At 34.3% G+C, this 27963-nt stretch overlaps 5 protein-coding genes and 1 long non-coding RNA gene across 13 annotated transcripts; 1 reads left to right on the forward strand and 5 right to left on the reverse strand.

Moving 5' to 3' along the window:
* Positions 1–90: 90 nt before the first annotated feature.
* On the reverse strand, positions 91–3895 carry AGBE (1,4-alpha-glucan-branching enzyme). Its single transcript, XM_033486096.2, has 10 exons — positions 3596–3895; positions 3192–3361; positions 2654–2895; positions 2358–2567; positions 1958–2265; positions 1683–1883; positions 1186–1538; positions 922–1106; positions 540–828; positions 91–461 (listed from the first exon to the last, which is right to left on the reverse strand). Exons 1-10 carry the CDS (start codon positions 3706–3708, stop codon positions 454–456), a joined length of 2079 nt encoding a protein of 692 aa, XP_033341987.2. The 5' UTR covers positions 3709–3895; the 3' UTR covers positions 91–453.
* Positions 3896–4424: 529 nt separating this feature from the next.
* On the reverse strand, positions 4425–7942 carry schlank (ceramide synthase schlank). Of its 3 annotated transcripts, none has more exons than XM_033485944.2 (8): positions 7639–7942; positions 7291–7480; positions 6481–6601; positions 6106–6218; positions 5691–6021; positions 5493–5611; positions 5280–5424; positions 4425–5199 (listed from the first exon to the last, which is right to left on the reverse strand). In XM_033485944.2, the coding sequence occupies exons 2-8, from the start codon at positions 7467–7469 to the stop codon at positions 5077–5079; spliced, it is 1131 nt and encodes a 376-aa protein (XP_033341835.1). In that variant the 5' UTR covers positions 7470–7480; positions 7639–7942; the 3' UTR covers positions 4425–5076. The 3 variants fall into 3 exon arrangements, with proteins under 3 accessions (XP_033341835.1, XP_033341836.1, XP_033341837.1); XM_033485945.2 differs by having other exon boundaries at positions 7569–7942; XM_033485946.2 differs by having other exon boundaries at positions 7573–7646.
* Positions 7943–8495: 553 nt separating this feature from the next.
* Positions 8496–13444, reverse strand: LOC117229647 (beta-1,4-glucuronyltransferase 1). Its single transcript, XM_033486253.2, has 4 exons — positions 11938–13444; positions 9843–10231; positions 9384–9585; positions 8496–9117 (listed from the first exon to the last, which is right to left on the reverse strand). The coding sequence occupies exons 1-4, from the start codon at positions 12520–12522 to the stop codon at positions 8905–8907; spliced, it is 1389 nt and encodes a 462-aa protein (XP_033342144.1). The 5' UTR covers positions 12523–13444; the 3' UTR covers positions 8496–8904.
* Positions 13445–14886: 1442 nt separating this feature from the next.
* On the forward strand, positions 14887–24067 carry LOC117229648 (uncharacterized). 4 transcript variants are annotated; one of them, XM_033486259.2, is made up of 7 exons: positions 14887–16081; positions 16431–16555; positions 17449–17776; positions 19164–19397; positions 19476–19808; positions 19880–20110; positions 22959–24067. In XM_033486259.2, exons 3-7 carry the CDS (start codon positions 17473–17475, stop codon positions 23213–23215), a joined length of 1359 nt encoding a protein of 452 aa, XP_033342150.1. In that variant the 5' UTR covers positions 14887–16081; positions 16431–16555; positions 17449–17472; the 3' UTR covers positions 23216–24067. The 4 variants fall into 4 exon arrangements, with proteins under 4 accessions (XP_033342150.1, XP_033342146.1, XP_033342145.1 ...); XM_033486255.2 differs by having other exon boundaries at positions 14887–15211; XM_033486254.2 differs by having other exon boundaries at positions 14887–15178.
* On the reverse strand, positions 16285–18513 carry LOC143259139 (uncharacterized). The gene is made up of 2 exons (XR_013032937.1): positions 17974–18513; positions 16285–17817 (listed from the first exon to the last, which is right to left on the reverse strand). It is a non-coding gene; the product is annotated as an uncharacterized LOC143259139 (long non-coding RNA).
* On the reverse strand, positions 24037–27508 carry LOC117229646 (dnaJ homolog l(2)tid, mitochondrial). Of its 3 annotated transcripts, none has more exons than XM_076520047.1 (5): positions 27295–27505; positions 26273–26736; positions 25898–26161; positions 25372–25816; positions 24037–24681 (listed from the first exon to the last, which is right to left on the reverse strand). In XM_076520047.1, the coding sequence occupies exons 1-5, from the start codon at positions 27488–27490 to the stop codon at positions 24482–24484; spliced, it is 1569 nt and encodes a 522-aa protein (XP_076376162.1). In that variant the 5' UTR covers positions 27491–27505; the 3' UTR covers positions 24037–24481. The 3 variants fall into 3 exon arrangements, with proteins under 3 accessions (XP_076376162.1, XP_076376163.1, XP_033342143.2); XM_076520048.1 differs by lacking the exon at positions 24037–24681 and adding an exon at positions 24837–24963 and having other exon boundaries at positions 27295–27508; XM_033486252.2 differs by lacking the exon at positions 24037–24681 and having other exon boundaries at positions 25113–25816; positions 27295–27508.
* Between the last annotated feature and the right edge of the window lie 455 nt (positions 27509–27963).

Here is a 27963-nt window from a genome sequence, read left to right on the forward strand (position 1 = left end):
ATTGTTTCCTAAATAATTTATATTAGAAATATAAATTAAATTAACTAAGAACAACTTCAGATGTTATACTAGTAATAAATATTACATCACTTTAAAACATACCCATTTTATTAAAAACATTTTGTAGTTGCTAAAAGTATAGTATCTAAAAATATAAATTTGTCAATAAAGTATATGTAACATTCTTAAATGAATATAGTTTCTAACATAAGAAGATTAGTGAGTATATTTGTATTGAGTATAGTACGATTTTGAATAAATATGTGTGAAGTTTTGTGTCAAAGTATAGTGTGGTAAAGAGTTATGTTGAGTTTCGAGAAAATTTGTACTTTTTCTACGAGTATAATTTTTTAAAAAAGATTTTGGTTTTAAACTTTGGTACAAAAAATAATTTCATTTTCTTTGCACGTAGGACTTAATATTAGTTCTTATTTCGGCTATACCCATATGTGATCACGTTTCTAGAAGTAAAAGATCAACATTAATAATAATTATCTCAAACCATTTATCGGTAACATTAATATTTATAACAAAGATACCTCGACCATAGACAATTGCGGTGCGACAAGGAATGTAAACCATCATTCTATTCGAATATGCAGAATATCCTTCTGGCATAGTAAAATGTTTGACACTAGTATCGACACGATCGTCTCCACCAAATTCTTTACTATCGCTACATAACAGAATTTTATAAGTTCCTGGATTCTTTACTCCAATAGTGTAATCAGGAAATGATTTTTGTGGATGAAAATTGAAAACAAATGTAAGATCAGCACGATCGAAAACGATAACTTTATCATCTTCGTGCTTCCAGCTTATATATGCCTGCAAAAATTAATATTTTTTATTAAAAATATCGTTAGAGATATATAAAAATATAAATATACTTGTCGGTAAAAATATATATTTAGACTTTACAGGATTAGCATGCAACCATCCATATTGTTCTTCAAGGGTATTGATAGCACGATCCCAATTATTCATAAATTTATATTTTAAAATTTCATCATCTACTAGATTCCATTGCCGTCTAGCATAATGATAACTATCTCCGTTACCGGCTCGAGGGAAATCCAACCATTCAGGATGTCCAAACTCATTACCTAATAGTTCATAGTTCTCAGAATTAGTCATTAAAATGATAAATAATCGAAACTGAATAACTTGCTTTTTTAAACAAACCCATAAAGTTTAAATAAGCTTCTCCTCCCACTGCATGTGTAATTAATGTAATAAGATTGTGAAGAGCAATTCCGCGACTAATAATTGTGCTAGGTGGACTTATTGTGCTCATATGTGTGTACATTTCTTTATCCATGAGCCAAAATGCAATTGTCTTGTCACCTACAAGAGCTTGATCGTGAGATTCTGAGTAAGCAACAGTTTTCTCCATCCATCTTCGGTTACTTAATGTCCAACAAATATCATTAATTTTCCAATCTTCATCTTTCACTTCTTTTAAAAGTTTAATCCACTTATCTGGAATAGCCATAGCTAATCGATAATCAAATCCTAAGCCACCTTCATTGACTGGCCTTTAATATTAACGAAAAATAATTATTACACTGTTAACGTAAAAATATTTTAAACAAACGTAATCTTTATATGCATAGACGTCTCTACACGTATTTATAGAAATTTTAATAACTGTGTATGACTATATATTAATGTATTAATACCTGCAAACTCCAGGCATTCCACTAACATCTTCTGCTATTGTAGTGATTTCCGGATAAAAATTATGTAACAAGTCATTTGCAAGCATTAAATAGACTAACCCTTCAACATCAACATTAAGACCAAAATATTCATCATAATGACCACTAAACCCCTGTCCAAATCCTCTTGAATGATATAACATAGATGTCACACCATCAAATCTGCATGAATATAATATATTTTATATAATATAAATTGTAGATTATGTAATAAAACAAACTTTAAGAATTCTTACCTAAATCCATCAAAACCATACTCTTCAATATACCAACGTAAATTCGAGAGTAAAAATCTGAGTACTTCATATTCTCCATAATTAAAAAGTCTACTATCCCAAAGTGGATGCTGTCCACGATGACCAGCATGGAAGAAACAACTATCAGTGCCATCAAACATATTTAATCCATCTAATGTATTTTTGGATGCATGAGAATGCACTACATCCAATAAAACATATAAACCATGTTCATGTGCTACATCTATTAATTCTTTTAATTCTTCTGGTGTACCGTAACGAGATGAAGCAGCATAAAAATTGGTCACCTAGATAAGTTTGATTAAATATGCATTAATTTCATATAAAGTACTTCATAAATTTTGGTAATCAACATAAATATTAAAACTTTGTGCCAAACCTGATAACCAAAACTGGCATAGTAGGCATGTTCCATAATAGCCATTAACTGTATTGTATTATATCCCTGTTTTACAATACGAGGAATGACATTTTTAGCAAATTCTAAGTAGGAACCAATTTTTTGTTCCTGAGTTCCAATACCAACATGACATTCGTAAATTCTAAGACTCTTATGCTTCTTTGGCTTGGGGTGTTTAAATTTATAAACCTGTATGAAAAGGGAATTGTTTTAATTAATCAATAATTAATGTAGATCAACTACTGTATAAATAAATACAAATGCATCATGCATACATTTTCTGGTGATGGACACCATATACGTTGTTTATACATTAAACTCTCAGCTTTATTCTGGGTAACATATGTAGCCCATGGACTTATCCGTTCCAATAATTCATTATTATGATCCTTTACAATTAGTTTTACTTCTGAAAGATGCTTTAAAGGACAACTTCCATCGGCCTGGGGAGGTAAATACAATTCCCATTTCCCATAATCTAATTTCTTAAATGAATTACTTGTCCTATTCCAACCATCTAGAAGTTAAAATGTATATCATTAAAATAAATATATTATGGAATTTTCTTATAATGAACAGCTATTATACACATATTATTTCATTAACAAATTTAGAATTTGTAATAATATATGGTCAGATTACATAGATCAAGAATACTGAAGTGTTACTTATACTATACTTTAATATGAAACATTACTTAATTAATATATTATTTAACGTAATTCAATAGTAGCAGCATAAAAATCTTATTCCATGCTAAAGTAAAGATTGAACTTTTCATCTATATGTAATACGTAATTTTAGATCGCTTACTAAAATCTCCTGTTAGAAATAATTCCTGTGCTCCAGGTACCCATTCTCGTACATTTACACTGTTATCTTTGTTTACATGGATTCCAAATTTTTCATATCCTTTCGTAAATTTATCTAAAGTGCCATCACCAGCCTCTACTTTTTCAATATAATCTTTGAACAATGCATATCTAATAAATAAAACATTCAATTGAAATATAAAATAAAACTAATATTTGATTACCATGCTTTCACAACTCATGACAATTAGTTTTGGTTTATTGTGTTAATAAACAACAAACAATCGCAAAAAGCAAGAAAACGTGAAACAGTTTGGGGTAATTATAAGGCAAAGAAGTGCAAGTTAAGAATTGTAATATCATTAAACATACCCTAAAACTGTTTTTATATAAAGAATAAAATACCTTTTACGGAACTCGTGTTCATAGGGCTTTAAGTATGGATCTCTTTCTAACATTGCCTGCAATTCCGGTACTTCGACTTGAGAAGGATCCATGCTAGACCACTTTCCACCCATCTTTACTTCTTCAACAAGATATTCACTTAGAAATGGTAAAAACTGTTAAAAACGTCGAAACACGATGGAACACCAAACCCCGCTAAAATTTGAATGACACTCCAAGGTGACCTCCTTTCCGTGCAGCAGTCAAACTTACAAGAGAGCAAGAGTGGCTACCAAAAAATAAGAAAATTCAACGAAACATAATGAAACAATTTTTTAAGAGTGGAATCGTTATGTCTGAAAATTGTCTCTCTAATATGGCGATTAGTCTGATTACATAAGTGGCGCTAGTTTCAAACCTTGAAATTTGCTACCATACTTTGTATTATTTCCTGTTTGTTAGGATATGAATGATTATAAAAATAAGTAATGTAGAAGTAACTTAGAAAGCAATAAAATGTTCATGTAGGTGACAAGTAAATAATCAGAAAGGTACTCATATTATTTTACCTCATTTATATGTTAATTAAATTATTGTATATCTTTTACAGATTTTTACTCACATAATATCGAATATTCGTTTTTCATATCCTAAATAAGTAATATATAGATCCTATTATAAAGAGAAGATTCACATAATATCAAATATTTACTTTTTATACCCTAATTTTGAATGTATACATATATCCTATTATAGAGGAAAAATTACGTTTACTTGAACTATTAATACGAACGAATACTATAAGATTTTATATTGTGGGGCGGATCAGTAAAGAAGATTAACGCATAAGTGATATAATTATTAGCTTCTTATTTACAAATCTTAAGACACCGTTTGACATTTGTAAAGTACAAGAGAATAAATAATTGTCTTTAAGCATAATCAATTACTAGACCTTGAGAAGGCTGGAAAGTACAGATAATGAATATTTTCAAACTTTGGTCCATTATTTGTTTAACTAAATAATTCTAATTCGCTTTAAAAAAAAAAGAGATACATTTCGCTAAGTTTTTAAAATTCGATAGATATAAATAAATCACACAATTAATAAGAAGTAGTAGTTTACAGTTCTCGATGTTTGTTCTATCGTGCTTAATAATACTAAGAGCAATGAATGGACATTTATATATATATATATATATATTGCATATATATATATATAAATATATATATATATATAAATATATATATAAGATAAGTATGTGACTTATCACATGCTGTATAAAAGCGCTAAATTCTTGTAGAAAATATCAATAGTGATAAAGGAAGTGAACAATTTAAAAGTCCTCGATCTGTGTCTAACTTCATCAAAGATTCGACTTATTATTCCATAATAAATGCAAGGCTTCGTTATAGTTGCTGAAATAAATTAGCGCCTGGCTAAATATTTGGATTTTTGCCTTATTACTGGTACAATAAACTTTTTTTCAAAAAGTTATTTGTTAGTGAACTTTTTGTCTTGAATTCTGTTTAGCAACATAATTTGTAGTATTATTTAATGAAGTACTATCCACGGACGCATCTGAAATATCTTCGCTACTACTACTACGAATGTCACCCTCCATCTGTAAAATTACATACACATATATAAAATTTAAAACATTTTGCAATGAATTTAATGTGAATTTATTATAATATGACTTACTTGACCAGCATAGAAAGCGTTGTATGCGATTTTAAGAATTAGGTATGTCCACATCATATGGAGGAATAATAATAAGATTAAAAGAGAATTAAAAATATAATATGCTGGAAACATTGGAACAATCTTAGGTGCTTCTATTGATGTGCTGTAAAAAACAATGTAATTATCAGATCAAAAGTAATTCAAATGACTCTTCGCTATATTGGTACAAACCTATAAATTATCCAAAATGGATAAAAACCAGTACGTGTAATAATCCACAGAATCGTGAAAATACCAAAAATACAATCACATAATTTTTGGTAATTAGCATATTTAGTCATCTTTGCAGCCTGAAATAAATAAGTGCACAAATGAACATATAAATTAAAAATTGTTGCTAATATGTTTGTTCACCTATCTAATACTTACTTCTAGAAAAATATCTGCACAATCGTGCACCAATAATACTAAGGATCCAATTCTGGTCAAGTTCCCAACCCAAGAAAAGCACATTAATATAATTGTAGCTATATGATGAATAAACATTGGCCAGAAATCTTTCCTTTTGACATCAAAGAACTGAGAGAAACTTAAAGACCAATAAAATGCCATAGATATCATATAGTACCACCACATATCATCAGTAACTGGATGATATGGATAATTATAATAACAGTACTTGATATCCCATAACCATGGTTTATTCCATAAAATTATAACACCATAAATGAAAGAGTAAGTGTAATATAAACACCTCCAGCTGTAAGAAAAATGTATTTTAAATGCACTAGATAATTTATATAAAATTTTTAGTTGTAATAAACTCAAACAATGTAATACTGACCTATTTTCACAGAACTTTGTAAGCGTTGATGGTTTGTCCTGAGCTCGTCTCAATCGTAACCATCTTTCTACTTGTCGTTCAGACCAATCTAGTTGCTTAGCCAGTGCCAGAATCTTAAAATACATCCAATTACAAAAAGAAATCCATAATATTTAATTTCTCAGCTATCCTGACTTAGATTACACAAATCTGTTTCAACAACCTAATATTAAACATAGAATTTAAAACACAAGTTTTTCTTGCATACTATTGAACATTACTTTTCAATAACTACATACTAAACTGATATTCACTTTCATTTAACATGTGAAACCACAAATAAAATTTGATTAGTGTAATCTATATATGAACTACATTGAAGCATACTATACTTACTTGTGTAGTAGTTTTAACTTTTCTACAAATATAAGCTTTCTCTAAAATATCATTAGACGTTGCTTTCTTTGGCCTTGTATTTTTTATACCAAGGGATTTCCCAAATGGTCCGAAACAATACCTAAAGTAATAGCCATAATTTAATACAATTGAATCAATAATATAACATCGAACACATTGGGCGGTGTGCATAAAGGCAAGTACTCTTTACTTATGCACATTTGAGACATCCAAGAGTGTTGCGAACATCCAAATTATATGAAACGTTTGCTTTTTATACAGGAAATGTTCTACTAAAGAGTTCTAATCACTGATGTCACATACGGGATCTCTTTGTGATCCCAGGTTCTGTTAAATATATCAAAAAATCTGAAGGTTTCTTCGTTAGAAAAAAACAAACATTTGAACCACCAGATAAATATAAATAATATTAAGATTTTTCAATATTTACAGCCTAGTACTAGTCAAAAATTATGTGTGAGAGAAATCTATTATTTGTTTTTTCTTATATTTGATATATATAAGTATTTACTTATTTTTTTGCATACAGTTTTTTAACAGCATGGATATGTATGTGCACTGACTTATATATACCATTACTACATACCATACTTGTATTTGTAATCTAATTGTCCCAACATATTCGCAATTTAATTCAACAAAGGATTTCGATGAAAAGAACATTTCACGCAAAGCTGAACACTATTAATTAAATAAATGTGGTATAACCTTAATCGAAAGGAATCTCCAAAATTCCATGCAATAAGGATGAAATAAGAAAAAACGTATAGTTAGTAGAACGATCATTACCTTTCGAAGGCGAACCTGATGACCAGAAGAATTAGTGCCATAGGCAAAGGATAAATTAAATGTTGATAATTTGCATATTTGTTTTCTGGAGTCGGTTTGATATCTTCCCATGTTATATTAGGCGGTAACCAAATATCGGTCGACCAAAAAGCCGACGACACATTGTTTAATATGTTCATTGTTCGAACTTCTGCAATTATTCGTTTACATTTAATTGTATGTTTATCGATTGTTCGGCAAGGAGATTATTAAACAGGAATGATCGGACGAATATGTACCCACTCAAAACGTCTTTATAACGCAAACTTCTAACTACCTTCCTGCTAGTATGTGCTATGTAGTACTTACACGCCACCGGTCGAAGACTGCGCCCGTGCTTTGGATGTAACGTCGCTCAACTTTTTTCCCCTGATAATTAGTAATTACAGTCAATCCTGACTTGGAGTGACAATAGAACGCACTGCGTTAATTATTTTCTCTTCGAATCTCTTACAAATCTAACCATTGATCATGCATTCAATTGTACGCTAGTGAGTATTTTACTATATACATACACGTTGCTGCTGCACAATAACGTATACTTTAGTTATACAATCAGCATGTATACGTACATTAGGCACGTTGCAACCACTCGGATGATAAATGTTTTGCAATGTAATGTATTGATTATATCTAATTAAATTGAAATTGTATTACATTCTTGAAAACATCGTTTTAACGACATTAAAACTTTCATTTTGTAAGCATAAAATAATGACCAACAATACAATGAACAACCTTGATCTTAAAACTCGTCCCATTTGTGTTTTATTTATAACTACTTTGAGTTAAAAAATATACACTGCGTATAAATGTTTCTACTTTATTGGTTTGACCTTGATTATAGTAGTTCAATATTTTGTTAAGAAACTGGTAGTAAATTTGGAAACGATAAATTAGTAGGATTGTAGTCCAATTAACGATAATTGCAGCTTACTTTGATTTAGAAACGTCACGTTTTACTTTTAAAATAAGAATTCACGAAGTTAATATATTAAAATAGACGTGAATGTACATATAGAAAATTACATTTATAATTACGTTTGCATTTTATTATTACCTTCTCATTTCTTTATCGAGTTTGAAAGAAACCTTTATCTTATCTTAATTACATACAGATATTGTATGAAATTGAATCGTTTTCTTATTAATTAAATATTAGGTAATCATTTGTTAATAATTTATTATTTGTATTAAACAAATATAATGTCATAATAAATGTAATTAAATTTTTGTACACATCAATTTCTTCAGATACATAAATGTAAACAATATCCAGGCGAATTTCATTGGTGTGTTCGTAGTAATCATTTATTATTTACTTATCATACTTTACATTTAAATTACATATGTTTGTGTAAGCGTATCCTTTCAATTTATTTCCTATCTAATAGGAATCCGTTTTTATTACCGAATTAAAATATATTATGTTCCATATGTATTTTGTAAAAATAATGATATTAATAAAACTGTGTGATAACTTTTGTATATTAGGCATTAAAAAACTATTCTGTATCCAGTATCAAAGTAACTTCGATTGACCCACCAATGTTTATCTCCGATTAAATCTGTATATCAGTGCAAGCACTTGTGATTAGGGGGATACTGTTTCAATAATTGTTTAATTACACGCTGATAGACTCGAGCGTTTCTCCTTTCGTGCGGTTTCAAGAATTCTTGCTTCGCTACGTCAACTTTTACAGTTTTCCGTTTGATACCTGGTGTATGAACTAAAAAGGCACCGTCTAGTATGACCAGGCGATAATTGAGAAGACACATCTCGAACATCTGAATAAAACAAATTAGAAATATTAGTTTCAGTTGCGTAGGAAATATTTAAACAAGCCATCCTGTTTCTTAAAACATCCACAAATTCTGTGTTACTTAAAAGTTTCTTGTAGTTCGATATATTTCTGATTCCAATAATTTTCTATTTCGGTATTGAATATTGCTAACATAATTCACTAACGCAATCTAAAGCATTAATGTTGTGTTTATTCTATCAACCGGTTATCTCCTCGAAGATTTAGTTTATCAAAAAATCGACAGTTCACCTGCGTCATTTTATCTTGTCTGCCTTCCCAAGACATATCTTCGGTATAAAAAGGATCGTCGCGAGTTCCGATAAAAACTGGCTCCCACCTATGATGAGGATACTCCCTTTTGGTAATAATAAGTGGTCTGACTTTGCCTGGATCTGGTCTAAGCATCCATCTAGTAAGACCAGGAAATCTTTGGCAATGTGAGCAGAGAAATCTACAAAACATGAACATCGCATAAGCTTTTCACAGAACATTCTACTACATCCAATAGAATATAAAACAAAGCAAAGCAATTGAAATTCTGTGAATGCTGTGTGCATATAAAATTGCATTGTTGCACCATCGTTGCACATAGTGCGTTCGACTCATGATCGAACTCATGACTCTCCGTTGCGCAGAGAACTGAAATCGATCCAGCACAGTACATACATTCATACGAAGAAATCAAATGTCGCAATACGTCGCACAAACCTATGAAAATATACGGCTGTGCCAGCCTTGGTAGCTAACAGCAGCTGCTTTTTCGTCGAAGGCGGCTGTCTACGTGATTCGATCTCAAAAACTGGCAGAACGAAGACAATTCCTTTTTTCGGCGACTTTCCGCGCACCATTTCCATGAAACTGGATGCCAGTTTCTCGCTCGGCAAAAGTTCAATGTCCGTCACCAGCACCCGGCTGGTATTCGCCTGCATTCTCGCGACATTTCTAACCACGTTAATGGGATAACTCATGCCTATCCGTTTCCTCTCGGTTTCGGCTGCGCCTCTTTGGAGGTCGGACGCCGCGCAATCACCCTGGGCAAGAGTACTTTGGCCCAGCGTGGGTGGACGACTCGTCGGGAACACCAGATGCACGGATACCTATAAAAGGACACGGATTAGCATGGCGATTAACCGAATGTTTCACTTGCATATCGCCGTCTTACTTAGATCATCGATTCCCGTAATCGTTAATTGCTAGTGTCTATCTATGTCAATACACCTAGGTCTACCCCAGGCTTGGACACATTTTGGTGGAGATGAAATTAAAGCTAATGAATCGTCAGAACATGATTTTAGAAATAGTATAGAGCAAGTGAGTTTATTTCGCACGGAATTCAAATAATTGCTTGTCATTTGGATAAAGTATCGAACAGTCTGACATCAAAGTTTGCGATAAGATTAACTGTTATTTTATAAAAATATATATATATAAATAAAAAGATAAAGCAAAAAATTTCACCAATCATCAATCATTTAAAATGTAAACTTAGAAAGCGTATAATTTGGTATCACAATAAAATATACTATTCCTGGCAGAAAATATTAGATCAAGATTGTAAGTATAATTGTTGAAAGACTTATTTCGACGATTATTATTTCAGAATTACTTCGAACTATACGTATCTGAATAATTATGATTAGACAGCGAATCTATATGCATATAAAGCAAGTGCAGATTGAAGAAAGCAAAAAGTTGTGAGTTCCAGCAAAAATAAACAGTTTTAACTCCGATTTTACTGCAAAAATATTCTAGTCAGCAAAATAAATTTTTCCCTGTATACATATTCCTGTGGTCGCATGAAAATCCGCAATCTAATTATAATTATAGATTCGATCGAATATCCTTTGCCAGGGTTGCGTCGATCTTTATTCCCCAAATTATATCGAACAATGCCCAAACCCGGTCTATGCAATAAACATTTGACAAACATCGTGAAACGCACTATTGTCCCGATTTAAGTTCAAGAAGCCGGATTCGAATGCAGCGTTGCTACGTCCTTAAATGAAGCTGTTTGTGCGCCTGTAATCGTAACAAAATTGAAAAAAATAGTCCCGTGGTCGGACAAAACGTACTTGTAAGATTTGCATACAAAAAATGTGCGAGTTTTATATACATTCGTAGATTGTACACGGACCTCGTATTAAGACACTATTGTACGCGCTGGTTATCGGACAAATTAGCCGTGTCTTATGGTGCAACGGAATTACGAGGATCGTTCAGAAAGTAACACCAAAAACAATGAAATCTGTCTCTGTGAATCATCGCCCAGCTGCTCTCATATATCGATATAAATCTCATCTAATCGCAGAATTTTTTCAGTCGAAAACAATGAGAACTCGGGCCAGCAAATGAAAACACAGTAGACCCCGATTATCCGAATCTCTGATATCTGAAATCGCAACACGTTTCAAAAGTAAATAACACAATCCAAGAATTTGATCTATCACCGTACCTTAATAACTGTTCTATTATCCGAACGATTACACATGTCCTCATGTTTAGCTCAGATAACCAAGGTTCTACTATACCAGAGCTATACACAACGGTGAAAATCCGGATTGCCAGCTGAGGGTTGATTGACAAACAGGTTAAAATATATTATTCAACTATACAGTTTTGATTTAGAACTCGTGTACAAGAGTTCCGAATAAAAGGAGCTTGTCGTTGGCGCAACTTGGAGACAGTGTTACTTTTTGGACGATGCCCGCGCGACAGTTGTGATCAGGAGGATCTGTTACGTTAGCGTTGGTATTATAATCATGCGTTCTAGCGACCCGTTCTGACAGCGAGTGCATGGGGAAACCTTGTACATTTCGGGTTCGCATCGACAGGCCCGATCGAGGAGAGCAACGGCGGTACCAGCGTCGAGGCCAGGTGTAAAAATGGCCAGACTCAATGGTCCCTCCCATCTCCTGACCAACTCCACGATCCCATAGACATGATCTGCAGTGGCGTGCGTGCAGAGGGTCACCTGGGGCAACTTGTTCCTCTCCTCGGTTCCGACTAATACAAACGGTAGGACTCTGTAGGGGCTCTTCTCACCGATTTCCGGGCTCCAGGTGACTTTCGACGACGGATACGTAATAACGTCTGGCAGACCGTGGTACCATCTGCAAGAATTGTTCCTGGGTTGTTGACCCGCCATGTACATGCCTGCTACGAACGCCGGTGGCCTGGTCACCGTTTCCTTGCGACGGCTCGTCGTCGTACTTTGCTTCGACAACGCCACGATGTCGATGTTGTGATTGTTATTGTTTTCATCGTCGTCGTCGTTATCGATCTCCGGGATCGGTGAACGATAACCTCGATTCACTAGCAAACGTCCAACCAGAACCAGAGGAACCGCTACTCCAAGCCACGCTAGCAGCCTTCGACCTGAACAACGCATCGTTCTCCTGTTTACACGGGACGCGTTTTTCGATTTTTCGATTGTCGTGGTCAAGGAAACGCTCTTCCATATTCCGTACGCGATAGATTCATTGAACCTGTGCTCGCCACACTGCTGTTCTATGCGGAAGGGCGAAACCGCCAATTACGGATCGATGCGGCGCAAGCGTGCCGGGCTTCCTGACGAGTCGCAGAAAATTTCGAAGTTCACTTTTTTTTTTAATACGATTCACAGAGGGAAGCCGATTAGATGCATTGGACGCGATAGTTGTCGTTATTAACCTGAATACGTCTATCGTCTGTCCGTCTCAATTTAGCCCCTACAAATTGACGCAATGGTAATGAAGTCGATGGGATGGGGAAATGATGAATTGCTAGATCGAATGAACGATTGCGAGATCGGACTAGATTGCAATGAAATGATTTTACGTTGTTTAGGATTAGGAAATATGGCGGAGTGCTTTTTTAAAAGCAGTGGAAATGTGTCGGGCTGACACAATGGGTGGACGAGGGTTGATCGAGCGACATAAATAGCTGTGTCAGCAGAATAAACAGTTCGCAAAGTTATTTAATAGGTCGTGTACAGTAACAGTATTTTAAACGTTCATTTTATTATTGTATAGCACTGTCGTCTTTTTTAATCAATGCAATTTTAAGCGAAAGATAACTTTGTGTTCATGCGATTTAATCTCTTTGCAAAGTTTTGAAAAATATACGAATGTACGATAATATGAACTACAATCAGTCAGTGAGAAAGAAGATTTGTGTAAATACGTAGAAGCGAAACTAGCTAATTGCGTTACGTTGTGGTTCCGACTGAAAAAGTTTTCAGGGACGTTGAGGAAACGAACGTAACGGTTACCAGCCATCGTACGCAAACTAATCGTGAATTGAATAATGAAACGCTTCGACCGAGGAAATGTGATGTCCAGTACCATATTCGAACAGAATCAGAAATTACACGGGAACGTGTACGACAGAAATGACTATACTACTTACAAGGGTGCACAGTCTCCTCCCTGTTAAACGTTGTGGATATCGAGAATCTATATATTTTTCAGTAAACGCTTTCGTCGATGACAAGGATCAACGTGAAATTTTATTTGTGTCATTCATTTATTTAATTTATTTATGTATGCGTTTGGAGCAAAAGAATAATCGAAAGTTCCATCCTCATTCTTCTGCTATTTGCATAAGAGTCAAGTACAAGAAATATAAAAACATGTTATCATCTTATTAAGACGTCATTTCAGTGCAATAAGTAGTTTCCTTAACGATCGTGCGGCGAGTTTTGTGTCACTGTATGAATAGGCAACTAATTTTTTTTTGATATTTCAATGCACACCGTACATACGTGTACATATTTGTAAACACATTCTTTATCATATTTTCTTGCCTAGCACATTTATCGTTCACATGGCCACTGACGAAAAACATGCTTGCACGATAATCGTCAACTCGTTTCAGATTCACGTGACTGGAATTGTAATAGCGATTAGATTCTAAATTGAATCTTTCATATTAATTATTTCAACACTTGACTACCGGAAATCATTCGATATTCTACTACTGCGACCGTAATAGACAGGCGAAGAAGGATCGTCTAGTCTAATTAATTAAGACGTGACCGTTTATTCGTAAAGGCGTTTACGACCAAATACATTGCAAAGAGGTTTACGACTAAGTAGGTGCGTCATAAAGAGGTTTACGACTTGATGCATTGTAACGAGCTCCATTTGCATTAATACTGTTCGAGAATTGTGCTAAATATACCTCGAAATACATAATTGTAAAAACATTCCAACTTCCTGCTCATTTTCGTGACAAAGATTATACCTCGACAGAAAATGGATGTGTGTGATGAACGTTAAATAATAATCTCAAAAGAAACAACCAAATTACTGAGAACCCGTGGAGTCTTTATTACTATTGATACATTTATTAGGTGAGCGTTATCTTTGTAAATATCTACAAACTATTCCACAGGCAACATCATAAGTGACGTCCTATGATATCAATTATTGAATATAACAGTATTTTCTTTTAATTACTAAATTCCAGTTCGAGGCTTATAGAAACCATTTTGGGAAGACCGAGGGCGGATCTCCGAATTCGCAATCGCGTCATTCGTGTGACACATGGTGCACACGCTAGTATGTTAGATGCACACGCGATGGATACAGGTTTGATCGAAGTGTACGAGCAGCTTTCAATTTATAATAAACACCAGAAATGCCGTTTAAAGCCTTTATAATCCCAAGGCTGCATTCTAATTTTAGTGTATCGCAACGGTGTGATGGGATGCCCGTTTGCGCCAACGCGACTCACGCCGCGACTGCAACGCGCCAAATCTATTAAAATTCAATTCTATAGACCCGGTAGTTTCCAAATTGATCGAAGAGCAAGCACGGGCTCTGGATATTCTGTTTCACGAGCCGCGGATATACGGTTCGGTTCTCCGTTCCACTTTGTGGCCGGCGTGCAAATCGTTCTCACAGTTGCGCGCAGTGTTTGGCGCGGCGAAAAAATCATCGCTGTGTGAAAAAAAGTGTCGTACTATACGTGGGAACAAATGTTATCTCCCGATTCGTGCAACAGAGGTTATGTCAAAGTACGACGTACGGTTCAACGATCGTTCGCAGAGGAAAAGGCGACGGGTAAACGGCGCGGCGTCCTCCGATTCGCACATTGTTCGTGACCCTTGACCAAAATCTTATCGGTTTCCCGATTTCGCAACTCGAATGTTCGTCGTTAGAGATCGCGGGGCTCTAAAAATGTTAGTGCCGTTCATTTCTCAGGAAAAGCTGTTAATTTTCATACCGCGAACGTATAACGTTATGTAAACGGATACTAGCAGAAACAGCAAACATCTGAGTTTGTTGCTAAGTCTCGTGCGCTACGTTCGCAGGAAGTTTCGTAACCGGTGCTACTTCGGCTTACAATTTGATATTTTTTTTTTGCTTCTTGCCGCGGGCAATCTATTTGTTTCGTTTCTTTGTTTCGATCATTTCTTATTCCAGTTTATGCGCGTTCAATTCAATTCGACCAGATGTTCTCTAATCTGATTTATATGCTGATAATTTGGCTGTGGTCTGCTCGTGCAAAACTCGCGATTTTAAATACGAATTTACAGACACGTAGATTTATATCATTCAATTTTACGAGTTACCACAGTTTATAGGTGCGAGGATGTTAGAAATTTATAAACGACCGTAACTTAAATTAGACTTGTAATTGGAATATTTCATCCGGATCGACGCTGCCGGAATTCTGAATGTTGGGCGTATTAAACGATTTACGGTTGACCTACATACGATGTTCTTGAATTTCCCATGATAGGTATCCCTCAAGTATGATACAGAAGTTAGATTAGTTTTCTGTTCCGTACGAAAGCGTGTATCTAGCTTGCCATGAGTCAGAGTATGATTTCAGACCGATGGTTTCGAAGCATTCCAAGATTCTTATTTGTATGTAAATTGAATTTACAAGTACAATTGTTAACGAATTAAAATATACAGATAACGGTTTGTAAATTGATGATACGTAGCTACTGTTCGAAGGTATATGAATATGTACATGAGGTTTATCTTTTTATGCTAAGTGTCCACTTTAGATACATGTATCGATACAACACCGAGATTGACTAATTATGCTACGCGCAATAGTTGGCACTCTTTAAACGATATTTAAAATAGATTGGCAACGTGTTTCTTGTTTGTATTGGGACACACCGCGGGTCTCAATTTCAATTATACACAGTGAAAGACACATCGAAAAGAATTTATTTTTCTACGTCGTTAATCGTACAATTGATATTCATATAATCGTTTGTTAGAGATCAAATGGTAAAAAACATGTAGGATCCAAAATTGATTGCAGCACAACTAAATTAAACATTTGCTATTTTAGCAATTAACAGTACGATGGAACTTGATGTGAAATTGTGAACGCGAATCCTGTTTTTCGGATATCCACAATTTAGTATAATAATTCAATAGCTACGCTCATCTCGAGACTGAAAAATGAATAGCGAGGTACGTACTTCCGAAATATTTCTTAAGGTGTTTAACAGGGATGTATACATTTACAAACATTCGATGCAGATTTCGAACATAATCTATTATAAATGTGGATGTTAATCATTTCTTTTAAAAGTAAATAAAATTCAATCTTTCCTTTCAAATAACCTCGACAGTTACATAGACAGACAATGAATATTTTCTTTCTTGTGTAGATTAATGACAAACAAGTGCTAATCGACGTAGCTGTGAAAGAGATCTTACAATTAGTGCAAGCAGTTAACAATAGCACTAGAACCTCCAACGTGATCAATGTTTTACAGCAATGACAAACTTCGTACAACTTGTTACAATATATGCTCCAATAAAATTCGTCAAAAAATAGAATAAAAACGCAGTGCTTGCAAAATTGAATTGTTCTGTTCTATCAAGGTCTAGAAATAACAGTAAATGAAGACACGCAAAAAAAAATATTGTTTCGTTCTATCAGGGATATTATTAACACTAAATCTACCGCGGTCAAAGTGACCGCTTTCTTATTTTGCAATTCTGCAAAGTTCCGAGACTCTTTCGTGGGAAACGCTTGAATAAGTTATATTATTGGAGGAAGTTTTATAATAAAAACTTTACAAATTCTAAATAAATTCGGTCTTCTCACTTTTGTGAAACAGTACATGCCAGTTAGTATTACTGCTTGGTAGGTTTAGTGTTAACGACGAAGAAATGCTAATCAATCCAATTATGAAATAAATAACAGGTGTGAGTGGTTAAAGGTTAAATAATAAGTAGAGAAGTCTAAATTGAGTGTCGGGCTGACGAACGCAGGAGGTTTCAGAAATAATCGAAATCGGGGGTGGCTCGGTGTTCCCAAGAAAAGTTACCATACATGATTGTATTGTAATTTGTAGTTGAAGTCAACTTGACCGTCGTCGATGGACGTACCTCTTTTCCCAGCGCCACCAAGCCTCAAGGGTGCACCGTCGCCCCTTAGTGACGTGGTAGATGTTGCGAAGTTGACACGTGTTCCGTTGGCCACGCTCACGTGTCCTCGTGGGCGACATGTGCCGAAAGGACGTAGGGTTACCAGGGTTCGCAGGATACAACGTTCAACTCGTAATAACCTGGTTCACCCCAAGCCGAAGGACCAATTCCGTCGCCGCGTCACCGAATTTCGTATCACGATGACGGAACGGCAACGGAACGATGACGACGATAACGATGTTGTTTGCGTGATCGGTATGAGCATCGATTTCTGTTCAATCACCTGTTACTTGACACTAGAAGTACCGAAATTAAGGTTTTCAGTGATTTCACTGCGCCATTTGTCTGGTTTTAGAACCGTTTTGGAGACAGTAATGTACGCGGAGACAAATGAATGTTTTAGTAGCAGGTGGTAGTTTCAGTAGCAAAATAAAAAAATCAGTTATTCTTACCCATCTGGTGGATCTAGTATCCAGTACGCAAAGTCTTGTGTACGAGACGTGTCCAGAAAAGTCAGCTCCAATTGTATAAAAGGAATACAATATTTGCTTTTATTCCCCTATTTTTGAGGCACTTGTCGCAGCGACGTACCTCTGCGTTGTGGAATAGAATAAACTTCGAATTTGACTAAAATCTTAAGAGAATTTTAAGAAATGAGGAGAAAGTGGCGAAATTATGAATCTCCTGTTAATCGACTGTCTCTGGTTAAAATTTCTGACCCATCTTCTTACCATTGAATCAATCACCTTATGTCAAACATGGATGAGTCATTTTGACCGCAAGCTCCACTATACTACTCCATACATATTGCTACACATACATGGACAGCCTCGCATAGAGCACAGAAGAAACAATGTCATATCGTTTCTCGTGTCGCGTGACCTGCCTGAGAGGCGAGCTATGGGTCAGATTTGGCCCACGGACCGCGACTCGTTCATGCCTGACTTACGCCATTTTCACCAAAACTAACAATTCCTTTTTACATTGAGGAAATAGATGATCGTACGGAGAGCCGTTTAACAGCCAGTGAGTCGCTTGATTTTTTCTAACAGGTTAAACATAGAAAATGATACATCAGCACGATCTGATTGTTTCTAAATAGAGTATGTGGCTTGCCAATGGACTTGCTTGCTCTGTAGAGCAGATTTTCTTTCAAGGATCAGGAAAGAAAATGACAGCAAGTGACAGTAAATAAATAGTAAATAGAAAATAGAGAAATAATAACAATAGAAAATGATAACGGTAGTGAGTATTGATAAAATGTACGTAGCTTGGAAATCGATATGATCGAGACTACGTTTACCACTTTTGAAACATAGCTGCGCATGCATAAAGTAATAGCTAGCGCGTATAGTAGCTCGAGACTTTAGTCGATAACGCAATTACAATGATTGAAAAAAGAAAACATGAGTAAAACAACGAACACAGTACTAGCAATATCCTAATTGAAAACCTTTCTTAATCTTCTTTTCATTAGGATATATTTCAATATCAAAGAAGCAATGCCGAGGATAAGAGTACTTCTTTGAATATCTAATATTGTTCTGTGTTTACTTATGGGGCAAACAGAATATTCCTAATTAAAGAAAGAATGACAGATTCTCCTCCATGGTAGGTTAATAATTTAATTTGTTGCTTCTAGATTCGCCGACGACAGTTTCGGAAGAACTCTCGTCGCAGCATAAATCATCAGTAGAATTTAAGAAATCAGTATCATCGATAGCCGTTCAAACTATAGTTGGTCTACCATTACGATTGCGGGCGTTCCCGTCCGTCAAGGACATTGTTGAAGAAGACTCGAGGAATCCAACGAAAAAATCTTTAAAAATATGGAAGCACATTAGATTTTTAGGAAGATTGTCGCTCTCTTTGTTCGGTAAACACCAGCTTTTTAATCCTTTCGTCCATTGAATTAGCAATTATAGCACCTTCTGTTAAATACAATTTGCTATAGGGTTGACCTGGCTGCTCTCCATTTGGGCTGTCGTGGGTGCAGCTGCCTTTTGCGCGATCGAAGGGCCACGGGAGCGTGAACAAGTTATCAAATTAAAGAATATGCAAAGAGAAATAGCAGTTGGTTTAGCAACAGAGCTGAGACAGCTGCGTACCGAGAATGAAGAGGACCTAGAACCCCTTTGGGCCAGTAGAATAAATCAGTACGTACTGAAACACGAAAAGGTCCTACTGATGGCTGTTAACGCCGGATATGGCGAAAATGGAAATAGCGGGCAACTTTGGACGTTTCCTGGCTGTATACTTTTTTCTATCTCACTCCTTACTACTTTGGGTAATCAACTTCTATCCCTTCCATATCGCGAATAACTCGACAAATATTCATTTAATTTCATTAATCTATAGGTTTCGGTGCCCCAGTTCCACGTACTACATCTGGCCGAACAATAACTGTTATTTTCGCGGCAATCGGAACACCTGCACATTTCCTCTTAGTCATGAATATTGGTCTTATACTAGCATTACGATTGCAAAGATATGCCATATCTAGAGAGAAGGCAAGATACGATGAAGAAGAGCTGAAATATTTGTTGCCGGTACCAAGATGGGTTAAAATATTCCCTTTCGTTTGCATAGGTAATTATTTTATCGTACCATCAAATTTATGGTTTAGACACGTTTATTAATTAAGGATTACCAAACACGGTGTGCACAAAGAAGTTCTATTTGTAAAGATATTTGCAACTTTGGGTGGAGAACGAAAATATCTCGTTCGAATGTGACATTTGATAATTCCTGCTACAATACTATGGTGTAACGTACCATTGTATACCATTAGGTCACGTGTGTCATAAATCTAAATGTAAGTCGCAGTTACGAGTTCGACAGTTTCAAAAGTCGCAGTTATCAGTTGATCAGAGAACGCCCACCAACAACGAGCACCGTTAAACGAAAAATAATTTGAACAATGATATTTCTTCCCTTTTCGCTTAAACATATAAGAAACTAAAAACAAATTAGATTGTGTTTACGTTTGCAAAGTTTGCAAAGGTTTTTAACGACTGCGAAAAAATGAGCGATGTTTTATTTATAACTAAACACGCAGTAAAGAACGACTCTTTTTGTTAACATTATAGTAAAATTTTTTACGTTCAAATCGCCCGACAAGCACAAACATCCGGATGCCGTCAAATATGAGAACCTTGATCGTTACGCAACATAGTCGACCTAGAAATGTATAGGAAGGTTGATGGATTCGTAATCCGCATACACTCCATGATGATTTCGTACGATACGGTCTTTACTACTAGACTCACAAAATACGATCAATATCTTAGTCTAGGAAACATACATGACCACTGCTTCAAATTATACAGTTATTTTTGTCGCGGAATATACATATCTGCAGACAACTCCTATCACAACAAGTTTAATAATACATACTATTTATACTGACCCGAACTGGTAGAAACACTTTTAAGAATGGACTTATATTGTAAACATTGAATTGATGTTATCGCAGAGAGTCCAAAGTACCAAAGTATGAAATGTAGAGAAAAACTGCTACGTACAATCCACGAGTAGTCCACGGTATAGGCAGAGAATAAGGAACTGTTGCAGTATTAATTCACTGCTTTATAAGTTCAACCCTAGACCATGTGGTCTAAGATTCTAACAGCTGAATTTGTCTCCGCCGTTTGACTATAGCTGAAAGATACGTTTCTTCGTTTAACTTCCTAGAATAGGTGGAGAGTAAAAAGAACCTTAGTCGAATTATTCGGAAGAAAAAATACAAAACCATCTTCTTGACTCTCACTCTCCCTAATATCTTCAACGTTTTTCTCGATCTATGCACTATTATCATCTCAATAGTCTCCCACAGAGTATAATCTCCGAACTCTTTCGAATCAATTACTTCGGCCAGATCTCCATCCACGTTTCGTAAGAAAGGTCAACGCAATCTTTAATATCATAATCGATATAAAACTAAACAGCTTCAACGCAGAATCTCGACTCTGCAGTAGTTGGTAATGGAACATTCTTTTGTTCGTTCAATCGTGTAGGTAGATAGCATCTACATGTCGCATATGCGACGTCACGATTGACGGTAGAATGAAAAACATTAAACGCGGCATCCCCTAAAAGCTCGGATGGTAACTCGTGTGCCCTGTAGTCATCGACGATCAGGAGAACATCACCGCCCAGTCCAGTCATCGACTGATGCTCTCGGACCGATGCTTTAAAATCATTTTCGCACTGCACCCGCTAACATTATTTTGTCTATCCGAACATTTTTCTAGGACTTATATGTAACGGATAGTCGATCGCTGCAGTGTTTCAATGTTTTTGGACATGGATATTTTTAGACAAAGATGTTTCGTTTTTCTACAATTTATAATAATTGTCAAGCTGAGAATAAATTTGTCAATTATTATTGTATTTTCTGTTTCATCGTGAACTGACGAATTTCATGTCGATTTCTAAAATAGTTAGTATTTGTTACAAAATGGCAAACCTCCTACATAAGGGATAATTTTATTTGGCATTTTTTTAAAATCCTGAGTAGCGTACAGCGGTGCCAATACGAATCACTTGCCTTTCTCCGTGTCTCGTCTTCACGTGCCCATCAGGCAATCCTTCGCTTCTCCCCACCTTTCTCGCCGAGACTACCTGGCCGGACTACCGGGTGGTTGTAGTTCTTTTCTACTACGCGATGCGGTTCCTAAAACGCACCACATCACGCCTTACGTAGAGAATCAGTTCTGTACGGGTACCCGTTGCAGTCCCAGCGAGAAGAGTGGAAAAAGCGATGGGCCGCCTGACGGCCCACATATAAGTGAGACAGGGAAGGCAAAGTGTCGAAAATTAACGGGACACCGTCCTATTAGAACGCCCACCCTCCAGGCTTCTTATTAGACTGCTTAGAATCAGTGACGCTATGCTATTCCCTGCCAGGAAGGGAAAGTGGGAGAAACGAAGAGCCAATCGGCGGGCACATGTTGGCGAGATGAGGAACAGTAGGACGCCTGGCGGGACGCACACTTGAGTACAAGTGTTTCCATTTGCCGGCGTTATAGGAGCGCCCCTCGCGTCCGCACTATCCCCTGAATACAGTAATGGGTCCTACTCTTGCACCTGAATCATACGTTTTTGAATTCTCTTCCAGCAAATTCTTACATATTTGCTGGATAATGGATTTTTTAGATAACTAAAAGTTCCTCCGTTGATACGCTTCCGTTTTACTTTTGAATGATCTTCAAATCGTCATTGATAAATAGCTCAATGTTATTTTCCGTTTGATTAATGTACTCGCCTTTTATCGGTGTGTATATAGCTTACATCATTTTAACATCACATTGATTCATGTGATATACATATATGTATGTGTAACTGTGTATAGTAGAAATACACATATGTAAAACCCATAAACAGTGGCTCGTAAGAAAAGTCGTGCACTTAAATTTACTCCATATTTGTTTTCCAGCCACTTACTACCTAATGGGAATTCTATGCTTTGGAGTGGCTCGATCTAGGCCATTTGCAGCAAGTATTCTCTTCCCTCTAGATTTTACTGCCGCTGGTGGTTTATCAACAATACTCGGTTACGTACGAATATTGTACGGACTTTATCTAGAAGGTGCAGTTACTATTATTGCTGTTGCACTAGCTGTGCTGCGTGTATCAGCTACACAAAACTTGACTCATATCGGTTTGAAATATGGTCTACTGATTGAAGCTTAAATAGACACTTATTATAATTTCTTTCAAAATAAACAAAAATAACTTCAATTCAATTCTATATACTTTTATAGAATGGATTCGTATCTTTGAATGAATGTTTCGTAATTTTGAATACTTGTTAATATACCATACAGATTTGAAAAATTAAAAAAAATGTTTGTACAGACCATCTTTTAAATTTATTATTTCACTTACTATAAAAAGACAGTAATATTTTTCATTATTTTAATTATTTTTGTATACAAATTTTGTATATTTATCTTATATTTAAATAAGAAATTAATTAAAATAACGAAGAACCTAATTATAGCAAATTCAAACTTTTCTTTCAAGTCATTACTATTGTTTAGTTTAAATTGTATCTAGTTAAAAATGTTCTACTTTTTAAATATATCATTTGTTATAGAAAAATAAAACAAAACAATTGAACTAAAATCTGTTGTTAAAGTTCATAGATAAGCCTTGATAGAAATTTGATTATAGTAAGTTAACATAATAATAAAAAATAGTAAATTCTAATACATCCTTAATTATTATGTCATACAATGTTTTTAAACCATAAAATTTACTGTTTTTCATTATTAAAATTTGTAATTCTTCAAACACTAAGTAGAACAGAATATATAAACAAGTATAGACAGTATACTAACGTATGCAACATTTAAGATAGTTTTATTATAATTCCATTTTTATATCAAAATAAAATTTTCAACTTTCGAGATCTTGTTAACATGAAAACTGCAGGAAAGTTAATAACAAAAATCTTCGGAAATATAACTTTAGCAATAATTGCCTACATATGTACACATAAAAATGGTCAGTTCATTAATAAAGTGCTTGTATTTTATCGAATTATGTATTATCTATTTACAAACAACGACATATGTATATATGTTACTAAGAATTATTATACATATATATTTGTTTTGGTTTAATTACACAGTAAAGTACGTAATAGTTCCACATAATTTGTAAGAAAGCAATTTCCGAGACTAATTACGTAAATGTTTTGATGACCATATTATTTGTCTTCCTATCAATATAATTATTTGGTAAGTTGTATTATTAATAGATTCATATATATATATAAATCAACTATACAGTAACACTACCAGTGAACAGCATTTCCTAATACTACCAAATTAAAGTCATTTTTTTTAAATTCATCGATAATTTTAGCACAATTATGTTTACGAACTTATGATTTTATTTATTTCACGACTTAAGTAAACGAATGTTTGTCTAACAATTGAGAAATCTAATTGATTAAGATACTCCTTGTCTTCGTTTTTCATTGACATCTTTTTTTGAAGCACTGCTTTTTTTTGTGGTATCATTTAGAGTTTCATCTCCTGGACCTTTGGGTTCATAAGACGTGGACTCTTTGTCAGAATTATTTGCATGATCTAATGCTATTCGTATAGATTCAACTAAATTCAGCGGGCCAATATAACTTTGTTTTGTACCTATAATTAAAAAAAAAATTTATTTTATTCGAAGAGTAAACACGAAGATGAATGTAATGATTTTTCTATTTAAAACGATACAGAAAACTATAAAAGATAAAAGAAAAAAATATGATAAAATATTTTAAGTTAAAAATATCCTATCACATCTACTCACCATTTCATATTTCAATTAGCCAAATATAGCTCTTTTAATTTTAGTAAATATACCATCATTTTCACTAGATGTTTCGTTGTCTATATTCTGTCTCGCTTGAGTTTTTATCTTCGGACCTGCCATGCCTAAAAGAACATATAGTTCATTGTGAAAAATATTTGTTGCAAAATATACAATGAAGACCAGATTAGATAGTGAAAAACTTCTTGTTAATATTACTTATTTTTCAAACACGAGCAATTTATTTCTATTAAACGTCAATGAAACGCATCTATGAATCTTAATATCTTTATTTAATTAGCAAGGGCAGGTACACATAAAGAAACTCAAGCGACACACAAGTCTAATTTTATATAATGATATTTAATATATTATAATATATATATATATTATAATACTATTTAGTATATTAGAAAGACATAAAGAACTTTTAATGAAGAAAAGATACTGTGAACATTAACACAGTGCCTTTTCTGTATGCCTAATTAACTTTAATTATATAATTTTTAGAATGAAAATTTATTGCTTCTTACCATCCGTTTTGTATGTAATGCCATATATACTGCCAGGAGTATCATCTTCAACTTCTGCATAGGCTTGGAGTATTGCTAATTGTTTATCATTTAGTTTTGTAGGTATTGCTACTTTAATTTGTATATAATGATCACCATATCCTGTCCCATTCACTCTCTTTAAGCCTTTGCCAGTCAATCTAATTTTCGTATGAGATGAAGTACCAGGTTGAATTTGTACAGTATGATCTTCATAAACGCCTTCTATCTTTATTGTGCCACCAAGTACTGCTTGTGACAATGAGATCTGAGCATCTGTATGTATGTCTGCACCATCTCTTCGAAAGTATTTTGATTTCTCCACACGGAATGTTACAAATACTTCTTTGTTGCCCACAGACATCCGAATTGTTTGACCATCTTCAATACCAGCAGGAACTGGAACTGTTACTTTTCTACGTTGCAGCTGTTTGAAATAACGTATATGCATTATGACAAAATCCACTTAATGATTATTTTAGACTAAATAAATGGATAATGTTCACACCGTTTGGCCTTTCCCACTACATTCATTGCATGGAAACCTAATACTCATTCTAGTACCATGACAATAACGGCAAGTAGAACGCATTACAAAAGGACCCGTGGTAATTGTTTCCATTCCAGTGCCATTACAATGTGGACACTTTATTGATTTTGTTCCTAGTTCACATCGGCTTCCTGAACATTTTGGGCATATATCTACTACATTCAATTCAATATCTTTATTTATGCCTCTGGCAGCTTGAGAAAATGTTAAATTCATAATAACCTAAACAGAAAGTTACAAAAATATTAATGCTCAATATATATATATATATATATATGTATACTTACTATAACTGATATTCTACATTTTTTTTAATTTAGTGTTTGTATATACCTCTTGAGCTGCACCAAAGCCAAACTTTGATCCAGTAAAATCTTCGAAGTCACTAAATGCACCACCTTGAAAATTAGCATCTCCAAATATTTTTCGAAATAATTCTTCTGGATTAATAGTTGACCTAAAATGAAAATTTTGGCCAAAGTTCTTGGCATGTTCAGCTTCTGCCTGTCCCATTCCCATTTGTTCTGATGTAGCACCCCATGTATCATATTCCTTCCTTTTAGTGTCATCACTTAATACTTCATATGCTTCAGAAACCTCTTGAAACTTTTTGCTAGCATTTGGATCTCCTTTGTTTGTGTCAGGATGATATTTTTTAGCTAACTGGTAGTAAGCTTTTTTAATGTCTTTTGATGATGCATTCTTAGATATCCCCAATATCTCATAATAATTACGTTTTAAAAGACGATTTGTGGTATGTATACTTCTTTGTGTCTGAATAAAAGACTGTATCTCATCTAGAAATACATTTAAAATATCATTTGTTTCATACTTATTAAATTTTATATACTTATATATTAACATTAAAATATGATAACAAATTATTCTAAATAAATATATTATGTCATGAAATGATAAACTATCGAATATAAGTCATGGTTGAATGATTAACAATGTGTATAAAAGACTAATACTTATTTTATATTTATTTTCTTATAAATTCTGAACAACTAATTTTATTAATGATGAATTACCACTTCAACAATAAGTGTTAATTATATTAACGTGTATTAAATTAGCTAAGGGATGTTAATTTCTCTTCAGATAGTTGTAAACAAATATGACTATTTGAAACGGGAAAGCATGTAAAAAATAAGGTTAGATTTTACTTCAAAAGGTTCTCCGTTAAAGAAAGAAACTGTAAGACATTCGTGAAAATATGCATAACTATAAGTAAGAGATTGTTCTGCGATGTCGTAACTAATTTAATACGTTGATAAATTAAAAATGAAAACTAGATTATCGTAAAAATGCGTGATGTAATCTGCGTTCTTCGTGGTAAAAGTATACATTACTTTTTCCTGGTTTCTTCGTGTTCCAATTACCGACACTCAACGTAATTGTTGCAATGGACCGGTGACATGTGCTACATCTTTGTACACTGCCACACGACAATTTATTTACTGTACTACTATTGATTAAACTAATAGTTTTTGGTCGAAAAACGATTGCAAATCCTTTGCCGGTCGCCATGTTGAGTAAAGGATGCATGGCTGTATTGTCACGTGATAAGTCAACGGTGCTTTCTAGAAACTACATATATGTGTGTGTGTTCATTGTGGAAGCTATAATAAAATAGTATTTTAAAAAATTAGTTAATGAATGCAAAAGCGTATATCACATTATAGGTCAAGCTACTGATAAAAAATTCAAGAAAAAAGCTTTCTGGATAGAGTAGGTCACTGTATACATATTATAGAATGTAGATAACAACTGCAGGATTATGTAGAATCTTTATCGAATCAATCGATTCCAGTATGTAGTTTAGAAATAAACTTACTTCATTATTTTCAGCAAATATATATACACATCAATATATGCGACAAAGTATAGAAGTAAAGTTGCTTTTTTCATTATTACTTTCATACGGGTTGTCTATAAATACCGACCTAGTATTGCAAAGCAGCTTTATCATTTATTGTTATCATTTGATTAAGAGAAAGGTTCAATGCGATTTTCATGAT

Source organism: Megalopta genalis, chromosome 3 (genome assembly GCF_051020955.1).
Source record: "Megalopta genalis isolate 19385.01 chromosome 3, iyMegGena1_principal, whole genome shotgun sequence".
Lineage (NCBI taxonomy): Eukaryota > Metazoa > Arthropoda > Insecta > Hymenoptera > Halictidae > Megalopta > Megalopta genalis.